At 41.5% G+C, this 24,326-nt stretch overlaps 3 protein-coding genes across 3 annotated transcripts in view; all 3 read left to right on the top strand.

Moving 5' to 3' along the window:
• Positions 1–1,814, top strand: part of LOC140679657 (uncharacterized) — a 60,912-nt gene extending 59,098 nt beyond the window's left edge. The window contains exon 3 of the mRNA XM_072915504.1: positions 69–1,814. Within this exon, the coding sequence (XP_072771605.1) occupies positions 69–842 (774 nt within the window). The 3' untranslated portion in view covers positions 843–1,814. The remainder of the gene's footprint in view (positions 1–68) is intronic.
• A 1,070-nt stretch (positions 1,815–2,884) lies between these two features.
• LOC140679658 (uncharacterized) overlaps positions 2,885–24,326 on the top strand; it is a 28,896-nt gene continuing 7,454 nt past the window's right edge. Inside the window, exon 1 of the mRNA XM_072915505.1 lies at positions 2,885–3,063. Coding sequence (XP_072771606.1) covers positions 2,961–3,063 — 103 coding nt within the window. The 5' untranslated portion in view covers positions 2,885–2,960. The remainder of the gene's footprint in view (positions 3,064–24,326) is intronic.
• LOC133619253 (uncharacterized) lies at positions 3,187–14,760 on the top strand. Its single transcript, XM_072915485.1, has 2 exons — positions 3,187–3,220; positions 13,799–14,760. The coding sequence occupies exons 1-2, from the start codon at positions 3,187–3,189 to the stop codon at positions 14,758–14,760; spliced, it is 996 nt and encodes a 331-aa protein (XP_072771586.1).

Consider the following 24,326-nt stretch of genomic DNA (forward strand, 5'->3'; position numbering starts at 1 on the left):
ATAAAGACTGTGAAGGTGATATGAGGACTCACACTGACAACAAACACTCTGAATGCTCTACAAAGAAGAGAGGTAAAACATGTTTGAGCTGCTCGGTTTGTGCTGAAAGTTTTACTAAAAACAGCCAATTATTTTATCACATGAGAACACACACAGGAGAAAAACCTTTTAATTGTTCAGTTTGTGGCAAAAGCTTTTCTGGTAAGAGCAAGTTGACTCAACACATGAGAACACACACAGGTGAAAAACCATTTAAGTGTTCAGTTTGTGGCAGAAGCTTTTCTGGTAAGAGCAATTTGACTCAACACATGAGAACACACACAGGTGAAAAACCATTTAGTTGTTCAGTATGTGGCAAAAGCTTTTCTCGAAATATCGATTTGACTTACCACATGAGAACACACACAGGTGAAAAAACATTGAAGTGTTCATTTTGTGGCAAAAGCTTTTCTATTAAGAGCAATTTGACTAAACACATGAGAACACACACAGGAGAAAAAACATTCAGTTGCTCAGTTTGTGGCAAAAGCTTTTTTCGAAATCGTGGTTTGACTGAACACATGAGAACACACACAGGTGAAAAACCATTTAATTGTTCAGTTTGTGGCAAACGCTTTTCTCACAGTTCCTCTTTGACTAAGCACATGAGAACACACACAAGAGAAAAAACATTTAGTTGTTCAGTTTGTGGCAAAAGCTTTTCTGATAAGAGCGATTTGACTAAACACATGAGAACACACACAGGAGAAAAACCATTTAGTTGTTCAGTGTGCTGTAAAAAGTTCAGACATAAAGCAGCCGCAGTAAAACACACAAGGGAAAATAACCAATTAGCTGTTTAGTTTGTGGTATGTTGCTCATATGTGGCGACATCCACCCTACCCAGGACCTCCTCACTGCTTCTTTCACAAATATCTGAGGTATTCATACAAACTTGGATTAGTTGAAGCATAATCTTATCTACTCATGACCCCATGTCTTCTCTGTATCTGAAACCTTCCTGAACAGTAAGATAGATGATGCTTCAAGTGCTTGGTTACTCCTTCTTCAGTCCAGGGACCTGGGGCCTCATGTGTCAAGTTTGTGCACGCTCAAAAACCTGCACTACACCCTTTTTCACTGCAAAGTTGAGATGTATCAAAACTGACGTTGATGTATAAGTGATGCTGGGTAACTGTTTGCATAACAAAGTGCCAACTTTTACTCCTCAGACTGATTGATGTGCAAATCAGAGACATATGAACAATTAACCCCCAACACCCACAACCCAACCCCCGCCTCCCTCGACATTCGGGCATAACAGGTTCAATCCGGCCCGCGAGATGAGTGTGCGAAGAGTAAAATTCAGCTGCATTTTTAATGAAAGAAACTGCTGTTCTAATTGTGTCCACTGGATGTCGCAATAGCAATTCTGTTAGGCAAGCAAATAGTTTATATGGGGGCGAGCAAGTATACCAAGCAAGAGGTACACGGTAAAACGGGGCTGTGACTCCTCCCCCTCCACCCAATGTAAAACAGGAGTAAAATAACCAATCAGCAACCCCACTTAAAATGTGGAAATGACAAAGGAGGTAGTTGATACATAGAATAGTTTTTATTCATGCTTTATTAAGTTTTTTTGTTCAATCCTAGATGAGTTGTGACTTAAAGTTTAATAGAAACACTGAGATTAAGTCTAAATTCATTTTGTTCTTCAAGGTGTTTTTGAAAATGCACCATGTTTTACCTCTAATTGTTCAACTAACTTGAAGTGTTTTGTCCATAGGATTATTTGTGATATGTACTTTTTCAGAATGTGCTTGTTCTATTTTGGGCCGAAGTAAAATAAAGAAAACAATCTGAAGTTGTCATAGTCGTATTTTTAAGTTATCATGCCATGATTTTACCCGTCCCGCCCACGTGGAAATAGATTTTCCTCCATGCGGCCCCTGAGCTAAAATGAGTTTGACACCCCTGCTGTAATGTGACTCATGTGAGCAGGTTACTGTATAAACACATTTTGTTATAAGTTATAAAAATGTGTTCAGTTGTCAGAGACACATCAATGTCAGTGTAGCTGCTGACAGAAGCAACATGTATATTTGATATATAATGTCATAGTTGGTGAGAATAAATAAATACAATGCATAAAGATAAGTTCATATTGTACACATAATGTGATTAAAAATGTGATTCCTTGGGTTAATTCATGCAAGTTTATGTTGACTTTATTTTTGTTACAAACCCATGTCAATTGAGTGGGGAATATATGTTTTGTTTCCGGTTTGGTCACGTTGTTGGGGGGACAATTAATATGTGAGGGAATTAAGGAAGCAGCATGAGACGACAAGTGTTTGATGTGGAAGACGTTAATGGAGTCTCGGATTGAAAATAAACTTTATTCCCTTGGAGTTTATGAGGCCAACGAGGTATGATTACTTCTGATATGTTTGTGAAATCTATGTGTTTTCTTTTTTGCATGTCAGACTAATTGTAAGCTCTGGTTGATTATTGTATTAGTTTCACACTTTCACAAGACTTACTTTGTCAAACAACTTGCCGTTTGCTTGAACCCACTAAAAGACAGAATACAACATTGTCGATTTTTGTTTAATTTCTATCTCCAAAGTATTTTGATACCAAAAATGTTTTTGCGATAAGGAGCACTTCAATTATGAGCCAGAAATGCAAGAAAAGATGAAAAGGGCCGCTAGTTATTTAAAAGGTATTTTATTTTTTAAAGTGCAGTTGTGGATCGGAAGTTGCACACTTCTGGCGCATGCGCAAACACATGGAACAGTGGTAAAGCGGGAAGTCCAAGATGGCGGACTAAGCGGAGAAGTTTCACATTTACGATCTTATAGATTCAAAAATAGCATCAAATACCTCAACTATTCGCCTTTTCTTAAGCCCACCAAACGGACTTTGAGTGTGGAGCGACGGCGTGTTATGTGAAGTGAAGATTGAAGACGTGATAGAAGATGGACGACTACTGCTATGCTAAGATGGCGACGTCCGCTAAAAGAGAAGATGAAAGAGAATCAGCGCCACCAACGGAGAACAATCTGAAAAGCGAAGATGAAGGTGAGTGTGTTGCGTTCCCTCATTTGAAAGCTGTTTGAATTCCAAGCCCTAAAAATAGAAATTAGCCGACTTTGTTGAACAATGTAAACAAAGAACCTGTTAGCATTTTTACCTCGATTAAAAATGGCGGAAATGTTTGTCAGAAGTTACCGCAGTAGTATCCTGCACCGGAAAACTGCCTTAACCTAAATAAAAAGTCATATTAATCGAGATTGGATGGAATATACTTTGTATTTTTTGTTTAGCACTTAGCAATAGTGCTAATTGCTTGATCTGCTTATCACTCACACTCTTAGAAATACAAGTGCTAAGTAGAACCATATAAGGTTCTTTTGCTCGTCCTCATAGGAGAAGCCTTTTTGGCTCCAGGTAGAACCTTTTTATAAAGGTTCCACCTGGAACCCTTTTGGAGGGTTCTACCTAGAACCCAACATGAAGGGTTATACCTAGAACTGTGTGTGTAAGGTTCCACTAAGAACCCTTTCATGTTTCAAGGGTTTCATCTAGAACCCACCCAGGGAGTTCCACTAAGAACCCTTTTGTATTTCAAGGGTTTCATCTAGAACCCACGCAGGGAGTTCCACTAAGAACCCTTTTGTATTTCAAGGGTTTCATCTAGAACCCACACAGGGAGTTCCACTAAGAACCCTTTCGTTTGTCAAGGGTTTCATCTAAAACCCATGCAGGGAGTTCCACTAAGAACCCATTCATGTTTCAAGGGTTTCATCTAGAACCCACACAGGGAGTTCCACTAAGAACCCTTTCGTATTTCAAGGGTTTCATCTAGAACCCACACAGGGAGTTCCACTAAGAACCCTTTTGTATTTCAAGGGTTTCATCTAGAACCCACGCAGGGAGTTCCACTAAGAACCCTTTCGTATTTCAAGGGTTTCATCTAGAACCCACACAGGGAGTTCCACTAAGAACCCTTTCGTTTGTCAAGGGTTTCATCTAGAACCCATGCAGGGAGTTCCACTAAGAACCCTTTCATGTTTCAAGGGTTTCATCTAGAACCCACACAGGGAGTTCCACTAAGAACCCTTTTCTATTTCAAGGGTTTCATCTAGAACCCACTCAGCGAGTTCCACTAAGAACCCTTTCGTTTATCAAGGGTTTCATCTAGAACCCATGCAGAGAGTTCCACTAAGAACCATTTCATGTTTCAAGGGTTTCATCTAGAACCCACACAGGGAGTTCCACTAAGAACCCTTTCATGTTTCAATGGTTTCTTCTAGAACCCACACAGGGAGTTCCACTAAGAACCCTTTTGTATTTCAAGGGTTTCATCTAGAACCCACACAGGGAGTTCCACTAAGAACCCTTTCGTTTGTCAAGGGTTTCATCTAGAACCCATGCAAGGAGTTCCACTAAGAACCCTTTCATGTTTCAAGGGTTTCATCTAGAACCCACACAGGGAGTTCCACTAAGAACCCTTTCGTTTGTCAAGGGTTTCATCTAGAACCCACACAGGGAGTTCCACTAAGAACCCTTTCGTATTTCAAGGGTTTCATCTAGAACCCACACAGGGAGTTCCACTAAGAACCCTTTCGTTTGTCAAGGGTTTCATCTAAAACCCATGCAGGGAGTTCCACTAAGAACCCTTTCATGTTTCAAGGGTTTCATCTAGAACCCACACAGGGAGTTCCACTAAGAACCCTTTCGTTTGTCAAGGGTTTCATCTAGAACCCACACAGGGAGTTCCACTAAGAACCCTTTCGTATTTCAAGGGTTTCATCTAGAACCCACACAGGGAGTTCCACTAAGAACCCTTTTGTATTTCAAGGGTTTCATCTAGAACCCACGCAGGGAGTTCCACTAAGAACCCTTTCGTATTTCAAGGGTTTCATCTAGAACCCACACAGGGAGTTCCACTAAGAACCCTTTCGTTTGTCAAGGGTTTCATCTAGAACCCATGCAGGGAGTTCCACTAATAACCCTTTCATGTTTCAAGGGTTTCATCTAGAACCCACACAGGGAGTTCCACTAAGAACCCTTTTGTATTTCAAGGGTTTCATCTAGAACCCACGCAGGGAGTTCCACTAAGAACCCTTTCGTATTTCAAGGGTTTAATCTAGAACCCACACAGGGAGTTCCACTAAGAACCCTTTCGTATTTCAAGGGTTTCATCTAGAACCCACACAGGCAGTTCCACTAAGAACCCTTTCGTTTGTCAAGGGTTTCATCTAAAACCCATGCAGGGAGTTCCACTAAGAACCCTTTCATGTTTCAAGGGTTTCATCTAGAACCCACACAGGGAGTTCCACTAAGAACCCTTTCATGTTTCAAGGGTTTCATCTAGAACCCACACAGGGAGTTCCACTAAGAACCCTTTCATGTTTCAAGTGTTTCATCTAGAACCCACACAGGGAGTTCCACTAAGAACCCTTTTGTATTTCAAGGGTTTCATCTAGAACCCACGCAGGGAGTTCCACTAAGAACCCTTTCGTTTTTCAAGGGTTTCATCTAGAACCCATGCAGAGAGTTCCACTAAGAACCATTTCATGTTTCAAGGGTTTCATCTAGAACCCACACAGGGAGTTCCACTAAGAACCCTTTCATGTTTCAAAGGTTTAATCTAGAACCCACACAGGGAGTTCCACTAATAACCCTTTTGTATTTCAAGGGTTTCATCTAGAACCCACACAGGGAGTTCCACTAAGAACCCTTTCGTATTTCAAGGGTTTCATCTAGAACCCACACAGGGAGTTCCACTAAGAACCCTTTCGTATTTCAAGGGTTTCATCTAGAACCCACGCAGGGAGTTCCACTAAGAACCCTTTTGTTTGTCAAGGGTTTCATCTAGAACCCATGCAGGGAGTTCCACTAAGAACCCTTTCATGTTTCAAGGGTTTCATCTAGAACCCACACAGGGAGTTCCACTAAGAACCCTTTTGTATTTCAAGGGTTTCATCTAGAACCCACGCAGGGAGTTTCACTAAGAACCCTTTCGTATTTCAAGGGTTTCATCTAGAACCAACACAGGGAGCTCCACTAAGAACCCTTTCGTTTGTCAAGGGTTTCATCTGAAACCCATGCAAGGAGTTCCACTAAGAACCCTTTCATGTTTCAAGGGTTTCATCTAGAACCCACACAGGGAGTTCCACTAAGAACCCTTTTGTTTGTCAAGGGTTTCATCTAGAACCCATGCAGGGAGTTCCACTAAGAACCCTTTCATGTTTCAAGGGTTTCATCTAGAACCCACACAGGGAGTTCCACTAAGAACCCTTTCATGTTTCAAGGGTTTCTTCTAGAACCCACACAGGTAGTTCCACTAAGAACCCTTTTGTTTGTCAAGGGTTTCATCTAGAACCCACGCAGGGAGTTCCACTAAGAACCCTTTCGTTTGTCAAGGGTTTCATCTAGAACCCATGCAGAGAGTTCCACTAAGAACCATTTCATGTTTCAAGGGTTTCATCTAGAACCCACACAGGGAGTTCCACTAAGAACCCTTTCATGTTTCAATGGTTTCATCTAGAACCCACACAGGGAGTTCCACTAATAACCCTTTCGTTTGTCAAGGGTTTCATCTAGAACCCATGCAAGGAGTTCCACTAAGAACCCTTTCATGTTTCAAGGGTTTCATCTAGAACCCACACAGGGAGTTCCACTAAGAACCCTTTTGTATTTCAAGGGTTTCATCTAGAACCCACGCAGGGAGTTCCACTAAGAACCCTTTCGTATTTCAAGGGTTTCATCTAGAACCCACACAGGGAGTTCCACTAAGAACCCTTTCGTTTGTCAAGGGTTTCATCTAAAACCCATGCAGGGAGTTCCACTAAGAACCCTTTCATGTTTCAAGGGTTTCATCTAGAACCCACACAGGGAGTTCCACTAAGAACCCTTTCGTTTGTCAAGGGTTTCATCTAGAACCCACACAGGGAGTTCCACTAAGAACCCTTTCGTATTTCAAGGGTTTCATCTAGAACCCACACAGGGAGTTCCACTAAGAACCCTTTTGTATTTCAAGGGTTTCATCTAGAACCCACGCAGGGAGTTCCACTAAGAACCCTTTCGTATTTCAAGGGTTTCATCTAGAACCCACACAGGGAGTTCCACTAAGAACCCTTTCGTTTGTCAAGGGTTTCATCTAGAACCCATGCAGGGAGTTCCACTAATAACCCTTTCATGTTTCAAGGGTTTCATCTAGAACCCACACAGGGAGTTCCACTAAGAACCCTTTTGTATTTCAAGGGTTTCATCTAGAACCCACGCAGGGAGTTCCACTAAGAACCCTTTCGTATTTCAAGGGTTTAATCTAGAACCCACACAGGGAGTTCCACTAAGAACCCTTTCGTATTTCAAGGGTTTCATCTAGAACCCACACAGGCAGTTCCACTAAGAACCCTTTCGTTTGTCAAGGGTTTCATCTAAAACCCATGCAGGGAGTTCCACTAAGAACCCTTTCATGTTTCAAGGGTTTCATCTAGAACCCACACAGGGAGTTCCACTAAGAACCCTTTCATGTTTCAAGGGTTTCATCTAGAACCCACACAGGGAGTTCCACTAAGAACCCTTTCATGTTTCAAGTGTTTCATCTAGAACCCACACAGGGAGTTCCACTAAGAACCCTTTTGTATTTCAAGGGTTTCATCTAGAACCCACGCAGGGAGTTCCACTAAGAACCCTTTCGTTTTTCAAGGGTTTCATCTAGAACCCATGCAGAGAGTTCCACTAAGAACCATTTCATGTTTCAAGGGTTTCATCTAGAACCCACACAGGGAGTTCCACTAAGAACCCTTTCATGTTTCAAAGGTTTAATCTAGAACCCACACAGGGAGTTCCACTAATAACCCTTTTGTATTTCAAGGGTTTCATCTAGAACCCACACAGGGAGTTCCACTAAGAACCCTTTCGTATTTCAAGGGTTTCATCTAGAACCCACACAGGGAGTTCCACTAAGAACCCTTTCGTATTTCAAGGGTTTCATCTAGAACCCACGCAGGGAGTTCCACTAAGAACCCTTTTGTTTGTCAAGGGTTTCATCTAGAACCCATGCAGGGAGTTCCACTAAGAACCCTTTCATGTTTCAAGGGTTTCATCTAGAACCCACACAGGGAGTTCCACTAAGAACCCTTTTGTATTTCAAGGGTTTCATCTAGAACCCACGCAGGGAGTTTCACTAAGAACCCTTTCGTATTTCAAGGGTTTCATCTAGAACCAACACAGGGAGCTCCACTAAGAACCCTTTCGTTTGTCAAGGGTTTCATCTGAAACCCATGCAAGGAGTTCCACTAAGAACCCTTTCATGTTTCAAGGGTTTCATCTAGAACCCACACAGGGAGTTCCACTAAGAACCCTTTTGTTTGTCAAGGGTTTCATCTAGAACCCATGCAGGGAGTTCCACTAAGAACCCTTTCATGTTTCAAGGGTTTCATCTAGAACCCACACAGGGAGTTCCACTAAGAACCCTTTCATGTTTCAAGGGTTTCTTCTAGAACCCACACAGGTAGTTCCACTAAGAACCCTTTTGTTTGTCAAGGGTTTCATCTAGAACCCACGCAGGGAGTTCCACTAAGAACCCTTTCGTTTGTCAAGGGTTTCATCTAGAACCCATGCAGAGAGTTCCACTAAGAACCATTTCATGTTTCAAGGGTTTCATCTAGAACCCACACAGGGAGTTCCACTAAGAACCCTTTCATGTTTCAATGGTTTCATCTAGAACCCACACAGGGAGTTCCACTAATAACCCTTTTGTATTTCAAGGGTTTCATCTAGAACCCACACAGGGAGTTCCACTAAGAACCCTTTCGTATTTCAAGAGTTTCATCTAGAACCCACACAGGGAGTTCCACTAAGAACCCTTTTGTATTTCAAGGGTGTCATCTAGAACCCACGCAGGGAGTTCCACTAAGAACCCTTTCGTATTTCAAGGGTTTCATCTAGAACCCACACAGGGAGTTCCACTAAGAACCCTTTCGTTTGTCAAGGGTTTCATCTAGAACCCATGCAGGGAGTTCCACTAAGAACCCTTTTGTTTGTCAAGGGTTTAATCTAGAACCCATGCAGGGAGTTCCACTAAGAACCCTTTCATGTTTCAAGGGTTTCATCTAGAACCCACACAGGGAGTTCCACTAAGAACCCTTTCATGTTTCAAGGGTTTCATCTAGAACCCACACAGGGAGTTCCACTAAGAACCCTTTCATGTTTCAAGTGTTTCATCTAGAACCCACACAGGGAGTTCCACTAAGAACCCTTTTGTATTTCAAGGGTTTCATCTAGAACCCACGCAGGGAGTTCCACTAAGAACCCTTTCGTTTTTCAAGGGTTTCATCTAGAACCCATGCAGAGAGTTCCACTAAGAACCATTTCATGTTTCAAGGGTTTCATCTAGAACCCACACAGGGAGTTCCACTAAGAACCCTTTCATGTTTCAATGGTTTAATCTAGAACCCACACAGGGAGTTCCACTAATAACCCTTTTGTATTTCAAGGGTTTCATCTAGAACCCACACAGGGAGTTCCACTAAGAACCCTTTCGTATTTCAAGGGTTTCATCTAGAACCCACACAGGGAGTTCCACTAAGAACCCTTTCGTATTTCAAGGGTTTCATCTAGAACCCACGCAGGGAGTTCCACTAAGAACCCTTTTGTTTGTCAAGGGTTTCATCTAGAACCCATGCAGGGAGTTTCACTAAGAACCCTTTCATGTTTCAAGGGTTTCATCTAGAACCCACCCAGGGAGTTCCACAAAGAACCCTTTTGTATTTCAAGGGTTTCATCTAGAACCCACGCAGGGAGTTCCACTAAGAACCCTTTCGTATTTCAAGGGTTTCATCTAGAACCCACACAGGGAGTTCCACTAAGAACCCTTTCGTTTGTCAAGGGTTTCATCTAGAACCCATGCAGGGAGTTCCACTAAGAACCCGTTCATGTTTCAAGGGTTTCATCTAGAACCCACACAGGGAGTTCCACTAAGAACCCTTTCGTTTGTCAAGGGTTTCATCTAGAACCCACACAGGGAGTTCCACTAAGAACCCTTTCGTTTGTCAAGGGTTTCATCTAGAACCCATGCTGGGAGTTCCACTAAGAACCCTTTCATGTTTCAAGGGTTTCATCTAGAACCCACACAGGGAGTTCCACGAAGAACCCTTTCATGTTTCAAGGGTTTCATCTAGAACCCACACAGGGAGTTCCACTAAGAACCCTTTCGTTTGTCAAGGGTTTCATCTAGAACCCATGCTGGGAGTTCCTCTAAGAACCCTTTCGTTTGTCAAGGGTTTCATCCAAAACCCATGCAAGGAGTTCCACTAAGAACCCTTTCATGTTTCAAGGGTTTCATCTAGAACCCACACAGGGAGTTCCACTAAGAACCCTTTCGTTTGTCAAGGGTTTCATCTAGAACCCATGCAGGGAGTTCCACTAAGAACCCTTTCATGTTTCAAGGGTTTCTTCTAGAACCCACACAGGTAGTTCCACTAAGAACCCTTTTGTTTGTCAAGGGTTTCATCTAGAACCCACGCAGGGAGTTCCACTAAGAACCCTTTTGTTTGTCAAGGGTTTCATCTAGAACCCATGCAGAGAGTTCCACTAAGAACCATTTCATGTTTCAAGGGGCTTCATCTAGAACCCACACAGGGAGTTCCACTAAGAACCCTTTCATGTTTCAATGGTTTCATCTAGAACCCACACAGGGAGTTCCACTAATAACCCTTTCGTATTTCAAGGGTTTCATCTAGAACCCACGCAGGGAGTTCCACTAAGAACCCTTTCATATTTCAAGGGTTTCATCTAGAACCCACACAGGGAGTTCCACTAAGAACCCTTTTGTTTGTCAAGGGTTTCATCTAGAACCCATGCAGGGAGTTCCACTAAGAACCCTTTCATGTTTCAAGGGTTTCATCTAGAACCCACACAGGGAGTTCCACTAAGAACCCTTTTGTATTTCAAGGGTTTCATCTAGAACCCACGCAGGGAGTTCCACTAAGAACCCTTTCGTATTTCAAGGGTTTCATCTAGAACCCACACAGGGAGTTCCACTAAGAACTCTTTCATGTTTCAAGGGTTTCATCTAGACCTGACACAGGGGGTTCTAAAAACATCCCTTTTCAAAGGTTTTCACCGATAACCGTCTTGTCTTCTGAGGGTTCTATAAAGAACCATATTGTATTCTACAGATCAGTTTAGTTCATATTATATTGTGGTCATTTATCATGTTGACATTGAACAAACATTCAAAACATTTTAATGAGAAAAACATTTATTTAAAGATAGTCCAACAAAACAGGAGAGGCTGTGTAGGTCCCAGGGGAGAACAGGTCAAAAGTCAGCATAGGTCCAGTGGAATCAGCAACATGACAGGCCAGACACATCAGGCTGTCCTCAGTAGGTGAATTTGTGTAAATAAATCTCCAGCAATGGTGACATGGCAGAAAGAGACACAAAATAGTTTTAGTTCAATCAATCCAAGGTGAACTTACTGCATTTACTGCGCCTTATTGTACAAACAATAAAATAATGCATGGTCCAATGAAAAGAATCAGTGTACATACTGTATGTACTAATTGTGACAGTGGAACAGAATCATGAGAAAGTGAGGGAATCCCACAAAGTTTTCACATTGATTAAAATAATGTTGAAATACTTTTCAGTGTTATGTAATAAGTACCCAAAATGTTACGTATTGTAACAATAATGGAAATCTAGAGACGTCACTATGCCAAAATCAAACAAAATGTATTGGTCCAAAATATGTATTAAATAAGGGATTATTTTTTTTATCAATATGTACAAACAAAGGGCAGCAGCAGGAATTTGACCATTAACAAGAACATAGAGCATGAAATCCCATGCTGCAACACATCTACTCACTACTCCCCACTTCCGACACAGTTGTATAGTCTCTTCACTGTAATGGGTACAACACTGTGGTCCTTGATCCCCAACACAAATCTTTCAATGAAAATAAGAGTTTTTCTCAGTTCCTTTGGGTACTGGACAGCAAAAACAATATAGAGTGACATTAATGCACTCATAGCATATGATATGTCCATGCTGCTGTCCTCGGTCAAAACCTGTATACCAGGGGTGCTCACAGTTTTTCTGCAGGCGAGCTACTTTTCAATTGATCAAGTCGTGGGGATCTACCTCATTCATATATATCATTTATATTTACTTATTTATGAAATATATGTTTTTGTTAACAAGTTAAAGGTGTTTAATGATAATCAGTGTTTCCCACAGGACAGGCATCTATTTGTGGTGGTGGGGGGGGGGGGGGGCGAAATATTTATTAATTGTGGTTCTTACAAAAAATATATCTTATAAAGTATAAAAGCTAAAATGTCTTTTAAAGCTCTGCCCCTTTAATTAGTGAATACTAAATAATTTAACTTTAGCCTACTACTACAACCATATTATTTACCAGCAACATGAAGTGAAACAGAGGCAGAGGTGTCCTGCCACAGTCAGTCAACGTCCTCCTCCTCCTGCTGCTGCTGAACAGGTCGTGAACATCCAACATTAGGATTTATTACTAACGAGCAGAAGCGCTCTATGTACAGTGCCGTCTTACCTTAAGCGGCAGCAGCTCAACACATGCAGGGTTCAACGTTAAGGTTTTTTTCTACTTGCCCGACTTCTCAAATCTACTTGCCCCAATATTTTTACTTGTCCTGCCTAGGTTTTTTTCTGGCTGTGTAGTGCTCATGGCTTATATCTTACTAAAATCCTTCCCGTTGACTATTTACAACACTACACAGTATTTATTATTATTATTATTATTATCTATAATTACATTTAAATGGCATTGCATACATGTAAAATTAAATGCTATTTCACATTATTTGACCAGTAGCAGTTATTCCCATCTGAACAGGTCAGCCACCTGTTTAAAGCCCGATCACAGTTGAAATCTTGAAATGAAGGGCTTTTAATGGCCAAAACATTAACCTGGACAACATTTTAACAGCTGGTTGGCTCAGATTGTATTCTTTTCATTGCATTCACATGCTGCAGTGGACAGTGGACATTTTAGCTTGAGTATTAATGTAGTATCTGAAGCACCGTCTCCACGTGTGTTTATTGACAACAGGGTTATAACCTGGACACGTTAGCTCGTCGGTATGAAAACAGGTGATTGTTATTACGTGCGTCTGCCCCCGACCCGAGTCAAACAGCGGCGGTGTTAATGAAGCAGCGTCAGGCTGCTCACCGTCAGTGAAACGCTCGGTGAAATCGCGGATTAACGTTAAATATATGACGAGCCACGAGCGATGCAGCTATAACCTATCTACCTATAACCTATATTACCCTCGTATTTTGATCCCGTCCGTCCGTCTTCGTCTTCTTCGTCTTCTTCTTCTTCTTCTTCTTCTTCTTCTTCTTCTGGCCCACCAGGTGAATTAAGTGCTATTGGCGGAGTTACAATGCATAGTAGGCTACTGCCACCTACTGCACCGGAGTTGTAACTACAAGCAACATTCACAGACAGTCCCATTGCTTTTATGAGCGGTCGAGCGAGTCAAAAGCCGAAAAATCCATTTGTGGCGGACGTAATTCTTTCGTGGCGGGCCGCCACAAATAAATTAATTTTGGGGAAACACTGGTGGATGTCTGGTTGTGCCCTGTGGAAATAATAATTAAAGTGACCAAGTTGTAACTAATCGACGGCCGAGTAGTACCGATTTCAATTGATTAGTACCACAATACTTTATTAGTAGCAGTATACTGTACAACCCTACTACACACACATACAGTACATAGAAGAAAGTGTGTTTTTGTTGTTTGTGTCTTGCAGACGTCCAGCAGCTGATCGGTAATCCAGAAGAAGTTTCCCCTCAGTTAGGGGGGAGCTCCACTTTGAAGCAGGAGACTCCACAACCACCCTGCATTAAAAAGGAAGAGGAGGAACTCTGCATCACTCAGGAGGGAGAGTGTCTTCTAGGACGAGAGGAAGCTGATTACACCAAGTTTCCACTGAATATTCTCTTTGTGAAGACTGAAGATGATGAAGAGAAACCACAAGTAGACAACCTCTTAGCTCCACTATCAGATAGTGAGGCTGAAGACGAGGTTGAAGAACCTTTGAGCAGCGACACAGACTGTGAAGGTGATATGAGGACTCACACTGACAACAAACACTCTGAATGCTCTACAAAGAAGAGAGGTAAAACATGTTTGAGCTGCTCAGTTTGTGGTCAACGTTTTACTAAAAAGAGCCATTTGACTGAACACATAAGAACACACACAGGTGAAAAACCATTTAAGTGTTCAGTTTGTGGCAACAGCTTTTCTCAAAATAGCTCTTTGACTCAACACATGAGAACACACACAGGTGAAAAACCATTTAATTGTTCAGTCTGTGGCAACAGCTTTTCTAAAAATAGCAATTTGACTCAACACATGAGAACACACACAGGTGAAAAAACATTTAATTGTTCAGTTTGTGGCAACAGCTTTTCTCAAAATAGCAATTTGACTCAACACATGAGAACACACACAGGTGAAAAAACATTTAAGTGTTCAGTTTGTGGCAACAGCTTTTCTCTAAATAGCAATTTGACTCAACACATGAGAACACACACAGGTGAAAAACCATTTAATTGTTCAGTTTGTGGTAAAAGCTGTTCTGTTAAGAGACATTTGACTCAACACATGAGAACACACACTGGTGAAAAACCATTTAGTTGTTCAGTTTGTAGCAAAGGCTTTTCTGTTAAGTGCAGTTTGATTAAACACATGAGTACACACCGAGATTAAAAACCATGTAAGTGTTCAGTTTGTGGCAAAAGCTTTTCTGTTAAGAGAATATTGACTTGACACATGAGAACACACACTGGACTAAGACAATTTAATTGTTCAGTTTGTGGTAAAAACTTTCATCAAAACAGTTTTTTGTGTCGACACGAGAACACACACTGGAGAAAAACCATTTAGTTGTTCAGTGTGCTGTAAAAGGTTCCCACATAATGCAGACACAGTAAAACACATAAGAACACACAAGGGAAAATAACCAATTAGCTGTTTAGTTTGTGGTATGTTGCTCATATGTGGTGACATCCACCCTACCCAGGACCTCCTCACTGCTTCTTTCACAAATATCTGAGGTATTCATACAAACTTGGATTATTTGAAGCATAAAGTTAAAAAGTTAAAGTACCAATGATTGTCACACACACACACTAGGTGTGGCGAAATTATTCTCTGCATTTGACCCATCACCCTTGATCACCCCCTGGGAGGTGAGGGGAGCAGTGGGCAGCAGCGGTGGCTGCGCCCGGGAATCATTTTGGTGATTTAACCCCCAATTCCAACCCTTGATGCTGAGTGCCAAGCAGGGAGGTAATGGGTCCCATTTTTATAGTCTTTGGTATGACTCGGCCGGGATTTGAACTCCCAACCTACCGATCTCAGGACGGACACTCTAACCACTAGGCCACTGAGTAGGTTAATAATCAATAATAAAATAATAATTAATAATCTTATCTACTCATGACCCCATGTCTTCTCTGTATCTGAAACCTTCCTGAACAGTAAGATAGATGATGCTTCAAGTGCTTGGTTACTCCTTCTTCAGTCCAGGGACCTGGGGCCTCATGTGTCAAGTTTGTGCACGCTCAAAAACCTGCACTACACCCTTTTTCACTGCAAAGTTGACATGTATCAAAACTGACTTTGGGATGCTTGGTAACTGTTTACATAACTAAGAGCCAACTTTTACTCCTCAGACTGATTGATGTGCAAATCAGAGACATATGAACAATTAACCCCCAACACCCACAACCCAACCCCCACCTCCCTAACAGGTTCAATCCGGCCCGTGAGATGAGTTCTAAATGTGTCCGCTGGATGTCGCAAAACCAATTCTGTTAGGCAAGCAAATTGCATAGCAAGTATACCAAGCAAGAGGTACACAGTAAAGCGGGGCTGTGACTCCTCCCCCTCCACCCAACGTAAAACAGGAGTAAAATAAGCAATCAGTAACCCCACTTAAAATGCAGCATGAGACACTGCACACTGATATAGTTCTGTGAAAATGATTGTCTTCTGTGCAAATGTAAAGAAAGTGAACAGTGTGTGATTTACTGCAATACTGTCAGTCTTTGAACTTTTTATTTGTGCTTTGTTGAAATTGTTCACACATTGCACAGCTTTTATTTTTCTATCAATACACATTATGTCTAGAAGACAGGAAGTAACTCAACACTCTTGAATAGTTTCTACCTCAGTTTGTATGGTTTGTTGAGTTAGCACAGGATTAATATGTGGAAATGACAAATGAGGTAGTTGATACATAGAATAGTTTTTACCGTAATTTTCGGACTATAAGCCGCTACTTTTTTCCCTCGTTCTGGTCCCTGCGGCTTATACAACGGTGCGGCTTACGGTAACCAGGGGCGCGCACTACCGAGGATGCGCGAGACCGAGGCAGACATCTGGCGCCAGGTAACGAGAGCAAAACAAAGAGTAGGAGAGCGTCAGCGACAGTTTGCGCGAAGGAAGTGTTCATGCAAACACCCTCAATATGGAAAACAAACGGAGAAGTGCATATGATGCTGCTTTTAAGTTAAAGGTAATCGGTCTGGCTGTCAAAGAAGGAAATAGAGCTGCTGCACGTACCCTTGACATCAATGAATCAATGGTGAGACGTTGGAGACGGCAGCATGAAGAACTGATTCAATGCAAAAAGACAGAAAAATTCTTCAGAGGTAATAAAAGCAGATGGCTGGAACTTGAAAACTTTCTTGAGGACTGGGTGAACACACAGAGAGCAGACGGCCGGGGTGTTTCCACCGTGCAGATCCGACTGAAAGCCCAAACAACCGCCAAAGAAATGAATATTGAAGATTTTAGAGGTGGACCATCATGGTGTCTCAGATTTATGAGACGAAAAGGACTGTCCATTAGGGCACGGACGACTCTGAGTCAGCAACTCCCTCCCGACCACAAGGAGAAAATAACAAACTTCCGCGAATTCACACAAAGAAAGATAGACGAATATTCCATCGGACCGGACGAGATAATGAACATGGATGAAGTGCCTCTGTCCTTTGACTTGCCTCTCACAAGGACTGTTAACAAAAAAGGTGAATCGTCCATCACACTGAGAACAACTGGCCATGAGAGAACACATTTCACTTGTGTTCTGGGCTGCACAGCATCCGGACTAAAGCTTCCACCGATGGTGATTTTTAAACGGATTACTATGCCAAATGAAAAATTCCCGAAAGACATCTCCGTAAAAGTCAACCAGAAAGGGTGGATGATGGAAAGCGTTATGAAGGAATGGCTGAATGAGTGCTATGGCAAGCGACCTGGGGGATTTTTTCGCAAAAAAAAAGCACTGCTCATTTTGGACAGCATGAGGGCCCATATAACAGATTCTGTGAGAGCAGCCATCAAGAGCACAAACTCTATTCCAGCTGTGATTCCTGGGGGCACAACGAAGCATTTGCAGCCACTGGACATCACTGTGAATCGTGCTTTTAAAGTGGCACTACGAGTTCAGTGGGAGGCATGGACGACTAACGGTGAGAAATCATTCACCAAAACTGGTCGCATGCGAAAAGCAACTTTTGCTCAAGTCTGCCAGTGGATCCTGACGGCATGGAAAAGTGTGAAAACATCCACGATCATCAACGGCTTTCAAAAAGCTGGACTGCTGCGTCGTGATGATGAAGAGGACGGCGTAACGGCTGACGAAGCCGGAGCCGTTGATTCCACTGACGAAGAGGAAGGTTTTGAGAGCGAGAACAAAGGAGAGAGAGTGGCTGACGACGACATTTTGGACCTGTTCTTCTCCGACACAGACGAAGAGGATTTCGGTGGTTTTAGTACGCAGGAGGAAGACGATGACACAATGTTTAAAGACTGACTTTTCATATACCGGTAGTAGGCTGGTTATTTTGATAACGTAAACGGCCGCGGGACTGCACTTTTACTGCCGTGTTACAGGCGAGCACTTTGTATTACTTTGCACCGTTGTATTATTTGTACTCTGCACGAATGCTGTTCGCCATGTCAAAGATGTGAAAGTTTGATTGAATGATTGAAAGATTTATTGTTAATAAATGAGACGCTTTGCGTTCCCAAACAGTCATCTCTGTCCCGACAATCCCCTCCGTGGTAGCAGGAACCCCTATATACTACGGTAATTACACATCAAAACGCCTGCAGCTTATATATGGAGCAATCTGTATTTTCCCCTAAATTTAGCTGGTGCGGCTTATAGTCAGGTGCGCCTTATAGTCCGGAAATTACGGTATTCATGCTTTATTTTGTTTTTTGTTCAATCCTAGATGGGTTGGAACTTAAAGTTTAATAGAAACACTGAGATTAAGTCTAAATTCATTGTGTTTTTTAAGGTGTTTTTGAAAATGCGCCATTTTTCCCCTCTACATTTTTAACTACCATAACTATAATAAAAGTGTTTTGTCAAGAGGATTATTTGTGATATGTAAATTTTCAGAATGTGCTCGTTCTATTTTTGGCCAAAGTAAAATAAAGAAAGTACTCTGAAGTTGTCATAGTCATATTTTTAAGTTATCATGCCATGATTTTACCCGTCCCGTCCACGTGGAAATAGATTTTCCTCCATGTGGCCCCTGAGCTAAAATGAGTTTGACACCCCTGCTGTAATGTGACTCATGTGAGCAGGTTACTGTATAAACACATTTTGTTATAAGTTATAAAAATGTATTCAGTTCTCAGAGACACATCAATGTCAGGCTGACAATCGCTCTTCCGCTTTCTCCAAACACGAGAACAAAGCAGCTCCTACTGACTTGTGATTGGTCAGACCGTGCCCATCTTAATCACATGGCTAATTTCAATATAATAAATTGTGATGTAACACAATTGAATATCTTATATGCTCAGACAGTAATGTGTTTATAAAAGTTTAGATTGGGTTATAATGTTTGTAATGGGGAAAGACGTTAATGTGTCTTGTTTTCATGTTTGCATTTAAGATAGTTGACATTTAGCATGATAGCTGTTAACTGGCGATTAGTGATGTTAAGTGCCTAAGATGGTAGTTATTGATTAGCAGTGTGATGAGGGCTTTCTGCTGGTGAGTGATTAGCACTACAGTTAGAGCCACCTATCGCTAGGTAGAAATGAGCAGTTTCACCAACATTTTTATGTGAAACCATATTACTAACTGTCTGGTGTTTGACAGGATTCATGGAAGTTTATTGTCATACCAGCACACGATACACATGAGATGGCACACAATTTAGTAGCACGTGAACAATAGGATTGGTCCTGGTGGAGATCTACACTCTTAGTGCTTTTCTTCTTTATTCAGAGTCATCATTTGACTTTCTAAAGGTTTTTAACTAAAACAACTGAGTGGATTGAAAAAATATTTCTGTATTTCTTGTAGTGTTTAAAATGTATGATTTTTTTTTCTTCAATGTTTGCCCTTTTTCTGGTTTGAACAACAGCCATGGAAAAAGTCTGTGCACGTGCTTGTATATATATATTTTATTTTCAAACAGTAGTTGTCCATTATTTGATGTTAGATACTTTTGCCAACCAGTTTTAAAACAAGATTAAAATGCGTTTATTTTGAAAAAAACCACTGCTGTGGAGTAGGAAACGGAAGTGGCGGGCTTCTAGCGCATGCGCAAATGTACTTGAAGCCAAGCAAAAAGAGGAAGACCGCATGCTATGGTTGTTCGGAGATTCTTCGAATTCACGATCTTAAAGTCATATGATTCACAGCAAATATAGCAACAAATATCTCAATTGGTATTTTCCAAAGCCACGAAACGTGCATTGAGTTTGGAGCGATATGTGAAGTGAAGATTGAAGACGTGATAGAAGATGGACGACTACTGCTATGCTAAGATGGCGACGTCCGCTAAAAGAGAACATGAAAGAGAATCAACTTCCAGCAAATCACCAACGGAGATAAAGACGAAAGATGAAGGTGAGTGACTTGAAGTTTTGTCATTTGAAAGCTATTTCAAGCCCTTAAAGTGTAAATGAGCCGACCTTGTTGAAGAATGTAAAGAAAGAGCCGCCATGATTGTTAGCTTGAAGAAGGCAGTGGAGTTCACATCAGAGGAGATGAAAGAATGCAAAAGTCAACCAAAAACGATAAAAAGAATGATGTGAAAGAAGAGATGTTGGGGAAGAGTAAGAGATGTGAAGAGAAGACTGGACCACATGTCTACATCAACGTGCAGAGGAATGGAGGTAATAAAGAACAAGAAAATAAAAAATGTATGCTTTGTTCAAACACTAATGGTAAAATAAGATAGCCGGTAGTGTTTTTGTTATACTGTAAAGTTCACATTTGAATGACAATAAAAATAAGTCTAAGTCTAAGTTACAAACATCTGAGCCTCTTTAAATATTTGTATTTATTTCAAATTTTTGTATTCGTGTTTTTCTAAAAAAAAGTTGTACCGTATTTTCCGCACCATAAGGCGCCCTGGGTTATAAGCCGCGCCTTCAATGAACGGCATATTTCAAAACTTTGTCCACCTATAAGCCGCCCCGTGTTGTAAGCCGCATCTAACTGCGCTAAAGGAATGTCAAAAAAACAGTCAGATAGGTCAGTCAAACTTTAATAATATATTAAAAACCAGCGTGATGTGGGCGCGCATGGAGTCATATATCAACATGGACGGAGCTGCGTGAAAAAAGCCACCCGGCCTCTTCGCGTAAACTTACCTTAACCACTCGCTCATCTTTTCTTCATCCATCCATCCCTTCGAGTTAGCTTTTATGATGACGCCGGCTGGAAAGGTCTCTTTTGGCAAGGTCTTCCTTTTGAATATCACCATGGGTGGAAGTTTCTGGCCATTAGCATGGCAAGCTAGAACCACAGTGAAGGATGACTTCTCATCCCCTGTGGTGTGAATATTCACCGTACGTGCTCCCGTTGTATCCACAGTGCGGTTCACAGGAATATCAAAAGTCAGTGGAACCTCGTCCATGTTGATAATGTTCTCTGGTCGGATCTTTTTTTCAGCTATCTTGTTTTTACAATATGCACGGAAAGTAGCCAGCTTTTCTTGAAAGTCTTTAGGCAGTTGCTGTGAAATAGTAGTCCGTGTGCGGATGGAGAGATTGCGTCTTTTCATGAACCGGAAACCTGTCGCTTAGTAGGAGCCATTTTGTGGTCTTTACAGATGTAAACACACAAAGGAAATTAAACGTAATATCCGCGCGCTTCTTCTTCTTCTACGCGGGCGGGTGGTTGCTTACAGTAGAAGAAGAAGCGCTTCCTCTTCTCTGGGGGCGGGTGCTTACCTTGGCGGTTGCTTGCGTAGAAGAAGAAGCACTTCCTCTTCTACGGGGAAAAAAGATGGCGGCTGTTTACCGTAGTTGCGAGACCGAAACTTTATGAAAATGAATCTTAATATTAATCCATATATAAAGCGCACCGGGTTATAAGCCGCACTGTCAGCTTTTGAGTAAATTTGTGGTTTTTAGGTGCGGCTAATAGTGCGGAAAATACGGTACTGAATTCCTTTGGTGGTGGTATGGTATGATATGTTTTAATAACAGATAGTTTATGTTAAAAATGTGCCTGAAATTAAACAAAGCCCCAAATTCAAAAAGACAATTTTCACCAAGGTGTGACACGAATATTCAAGAAAAGGAATTCAGAAAAATTTAAACAGAAAACCCGAATTAGATTAGTTTATCATATTGCTATAGTCATTTTCATTTATTGTTACTATGATTTTTAATTTATGTGTTATTAATTTGTTACTAATGTATATCTGGTTGTTCTTTTAGAGTATGTTTAAAATTGAGTTTTGGTGATACTATTTTTACATTTTCAAAGTAATAAATAATTTACCAGTAGTTATTTATTGTGATTCCAAAATCCCTCGAAATATTAAATTATGTTTTGCCATAATTGTCCAGCCCTAGACGAGGTATTGGAAAGGACTTCATGATAAACTATGTATCACGGTACTTGAGTCACGATACAATAGTCTATTGTAATATTGTGACATGGAGTTTTACTGACATTTTTACAAAGTCACTGAAATATTCAAAAAACTGCTTAAAATGAATGTTGTATAAATGTATACTTGTTGATAGTTATTATTTATTGGACAAATTGTGTCAAAAACAAAGTAAATAAAATGATCATTGCAATTGTACAGAAAGTGGATCACATTTCTTGCATTTAATATCTAAAAAAGTTCTCTACTTCTTAACTACAGACTTATTTGAGTTATATATTATCTTTTTTAGTTTTGCGATGTATTTCAATATTGACTTTTTCCTCACTGTTAGTTTGTAGTATCCTAATGTCCATGGAAGCAGATGTTTTCTACTTTCTGTGATTCTAGCTGAACTTTTCTGAGTCTATGACAAGTCATGTAAACATTGATCCATCATTCTGGCAAGGCACTAAATGAATGGCCATGAAACACTGAGTGTTGTTAAAAGGAAAGGCCATGTAACACAGTGGTAAAGATGCCCCCGTACCAACTTGTTTGCAATGCGTTGCTGCCATTAAATTCTGAGTTACCGTATTTTCCGCACTATAAGGCGCACCTAAAAACCACAAATTTTCTCAAAAGCTAACAGTGCGCCTTATAACCCGGTGCGCTTTATTACGATTCATTTTCATAAAGTTTCGATCTCGCAACTTCGGTAAACAGCCGCCATCTTTTTTCCCGGTAGAACAGGAAGTGCTTCTTCTTCTACGCAAGCAACCGCCAAGGTAAGCACCCGGCCCCATAGAACAGGAAGCGCTACCGCCCGCCCCCGGAAGAAAAAGAAGCGCGCGGATATTTCGTTTCATTTCCTTTGTTTGTCTACATCTGTAAAGACCAGACTACAAAATGGCTCCTACTAAACGACACGCTTATAACGCAGAATTTAAACTTAAGGCAATAAGTCATGCCGAAGAACACGGAAATAGAGCAGCAGCAAGAGAATATAACATAAATGAATCAATGGTGCGTAGGTGGAGGAAGCAAGAAGATGACCTGCGCCAGGTAAAGAAGACAAAACAGAGCTTCCGAGGGAACAAAGCACGATGGCAACAGTTGGAGGACGAACTCGAACAGTGGGTTGTTGAGCAGAGAGCAGCAAGCAGAAGTGTCAGCACCATCACTATTCGAATGAAGGCAACAGCGCTAGCAAGCGAACTTCACCTGGATGATTTTAAAGGTGGTGCTTCTTGGTGTTTTCGGTTTATGAAAAGACGCAATCTCTCCATCCGCACACGGACCACTGTTTCACAGCAACTGCCTAACGACTTTAAAGAAAAGCTGGCTACTTTCCGTGCATATTGTAAAAAGAAGATAGCGGAAAAAAAGATCCGGCCAGAGAACATTATCAACATGGACGAGGTTCCACTGACTTTTGATATTCCTGTGAACCGCACTGTTGATACAACGGGAGCACGTACGGTGAATATTCGCACCACTGGGAATGAGAAGTCGTCCTTCACTGTGGTTCTAGCTTGCCATGCTAATGGCCAGAAACTTCCTCCCATGGTGATATTCAAAAGGAAGACCTTGCCAAAAGAGACCTTTCCAGCCGGCGTCATCATAAAAGCTAACTCGAAGGGATGGATGGATGAAGAAAAGATGAGCGAGTGGTTAAGGGAAGTTTACGCGAAGAGGCCGGGTGGCTTTTTTCACGCTGCTCCGTCCATGTTGATATACGACTCTATGCGCGCCCACATCACAGATGGTGTCAAAAAACAAGTGAAGCACACAAATACAACACTCGCCGTCATTCCGGGTGGATTAACCAAAGAACTCCAACCGCTGGATATTGGTGTCAACAGGGCATTCAAATCACGACTGCGAACTGCGTGGGAAAAATGGATGACCGAAGGCGAACACACCTTCACTAAGACGGGCAGACAACGCCGGACGACATACGCCAACATTTGCCAGTGGATTGTAAATGCCTGGGCAGATATTTCTGTCACAACTGTGGTCCGAGCTTTCCGGAAGGCAGGATTCACAGAACTGCTGCACAACAACAGCGACACTGACTCCGATGACTTCGAAGAGACGGAGCCGGCCATTTTGGAACCCACACTTGCGCAACTTTTCAATTCGGACACCGAAGACGAAGAATTCGAAGGATTTACCGGTACGAATGAAGAATAACTTCAGAAAGTGAGCGCTATGTTTATTTTGTGTGTTGTGTGTTGTGACATTAACGTTCGAGCAACATTACCGGTATGTTGCTATTGCTCTACACCATTTTGAATTTTACTATGTTTGTGATTGCACATTTGCGTACATTTTGGGACAGAGTTGTTAGAACGCTGGTTTTCAATATATTATTAAAGTTTGACTGAACTATCTGACTGTTTTTTTGAC

The sequence above is a fragment of the Nerophis lumbriciformis genome, linkage group LG20 (genome assembly GCF_033978685.3).
Source record: "Nerophis lumbriciformis linkage group LG20, RoL_Nlum_v2.1, whole genome shotgun sequence".
NCBI lineage: Eukaryota > Metazoa > Chordata > Actinopteri > Syngnathiformes > Syngnathidae > Nerophis > Nerophis lumbriciformis.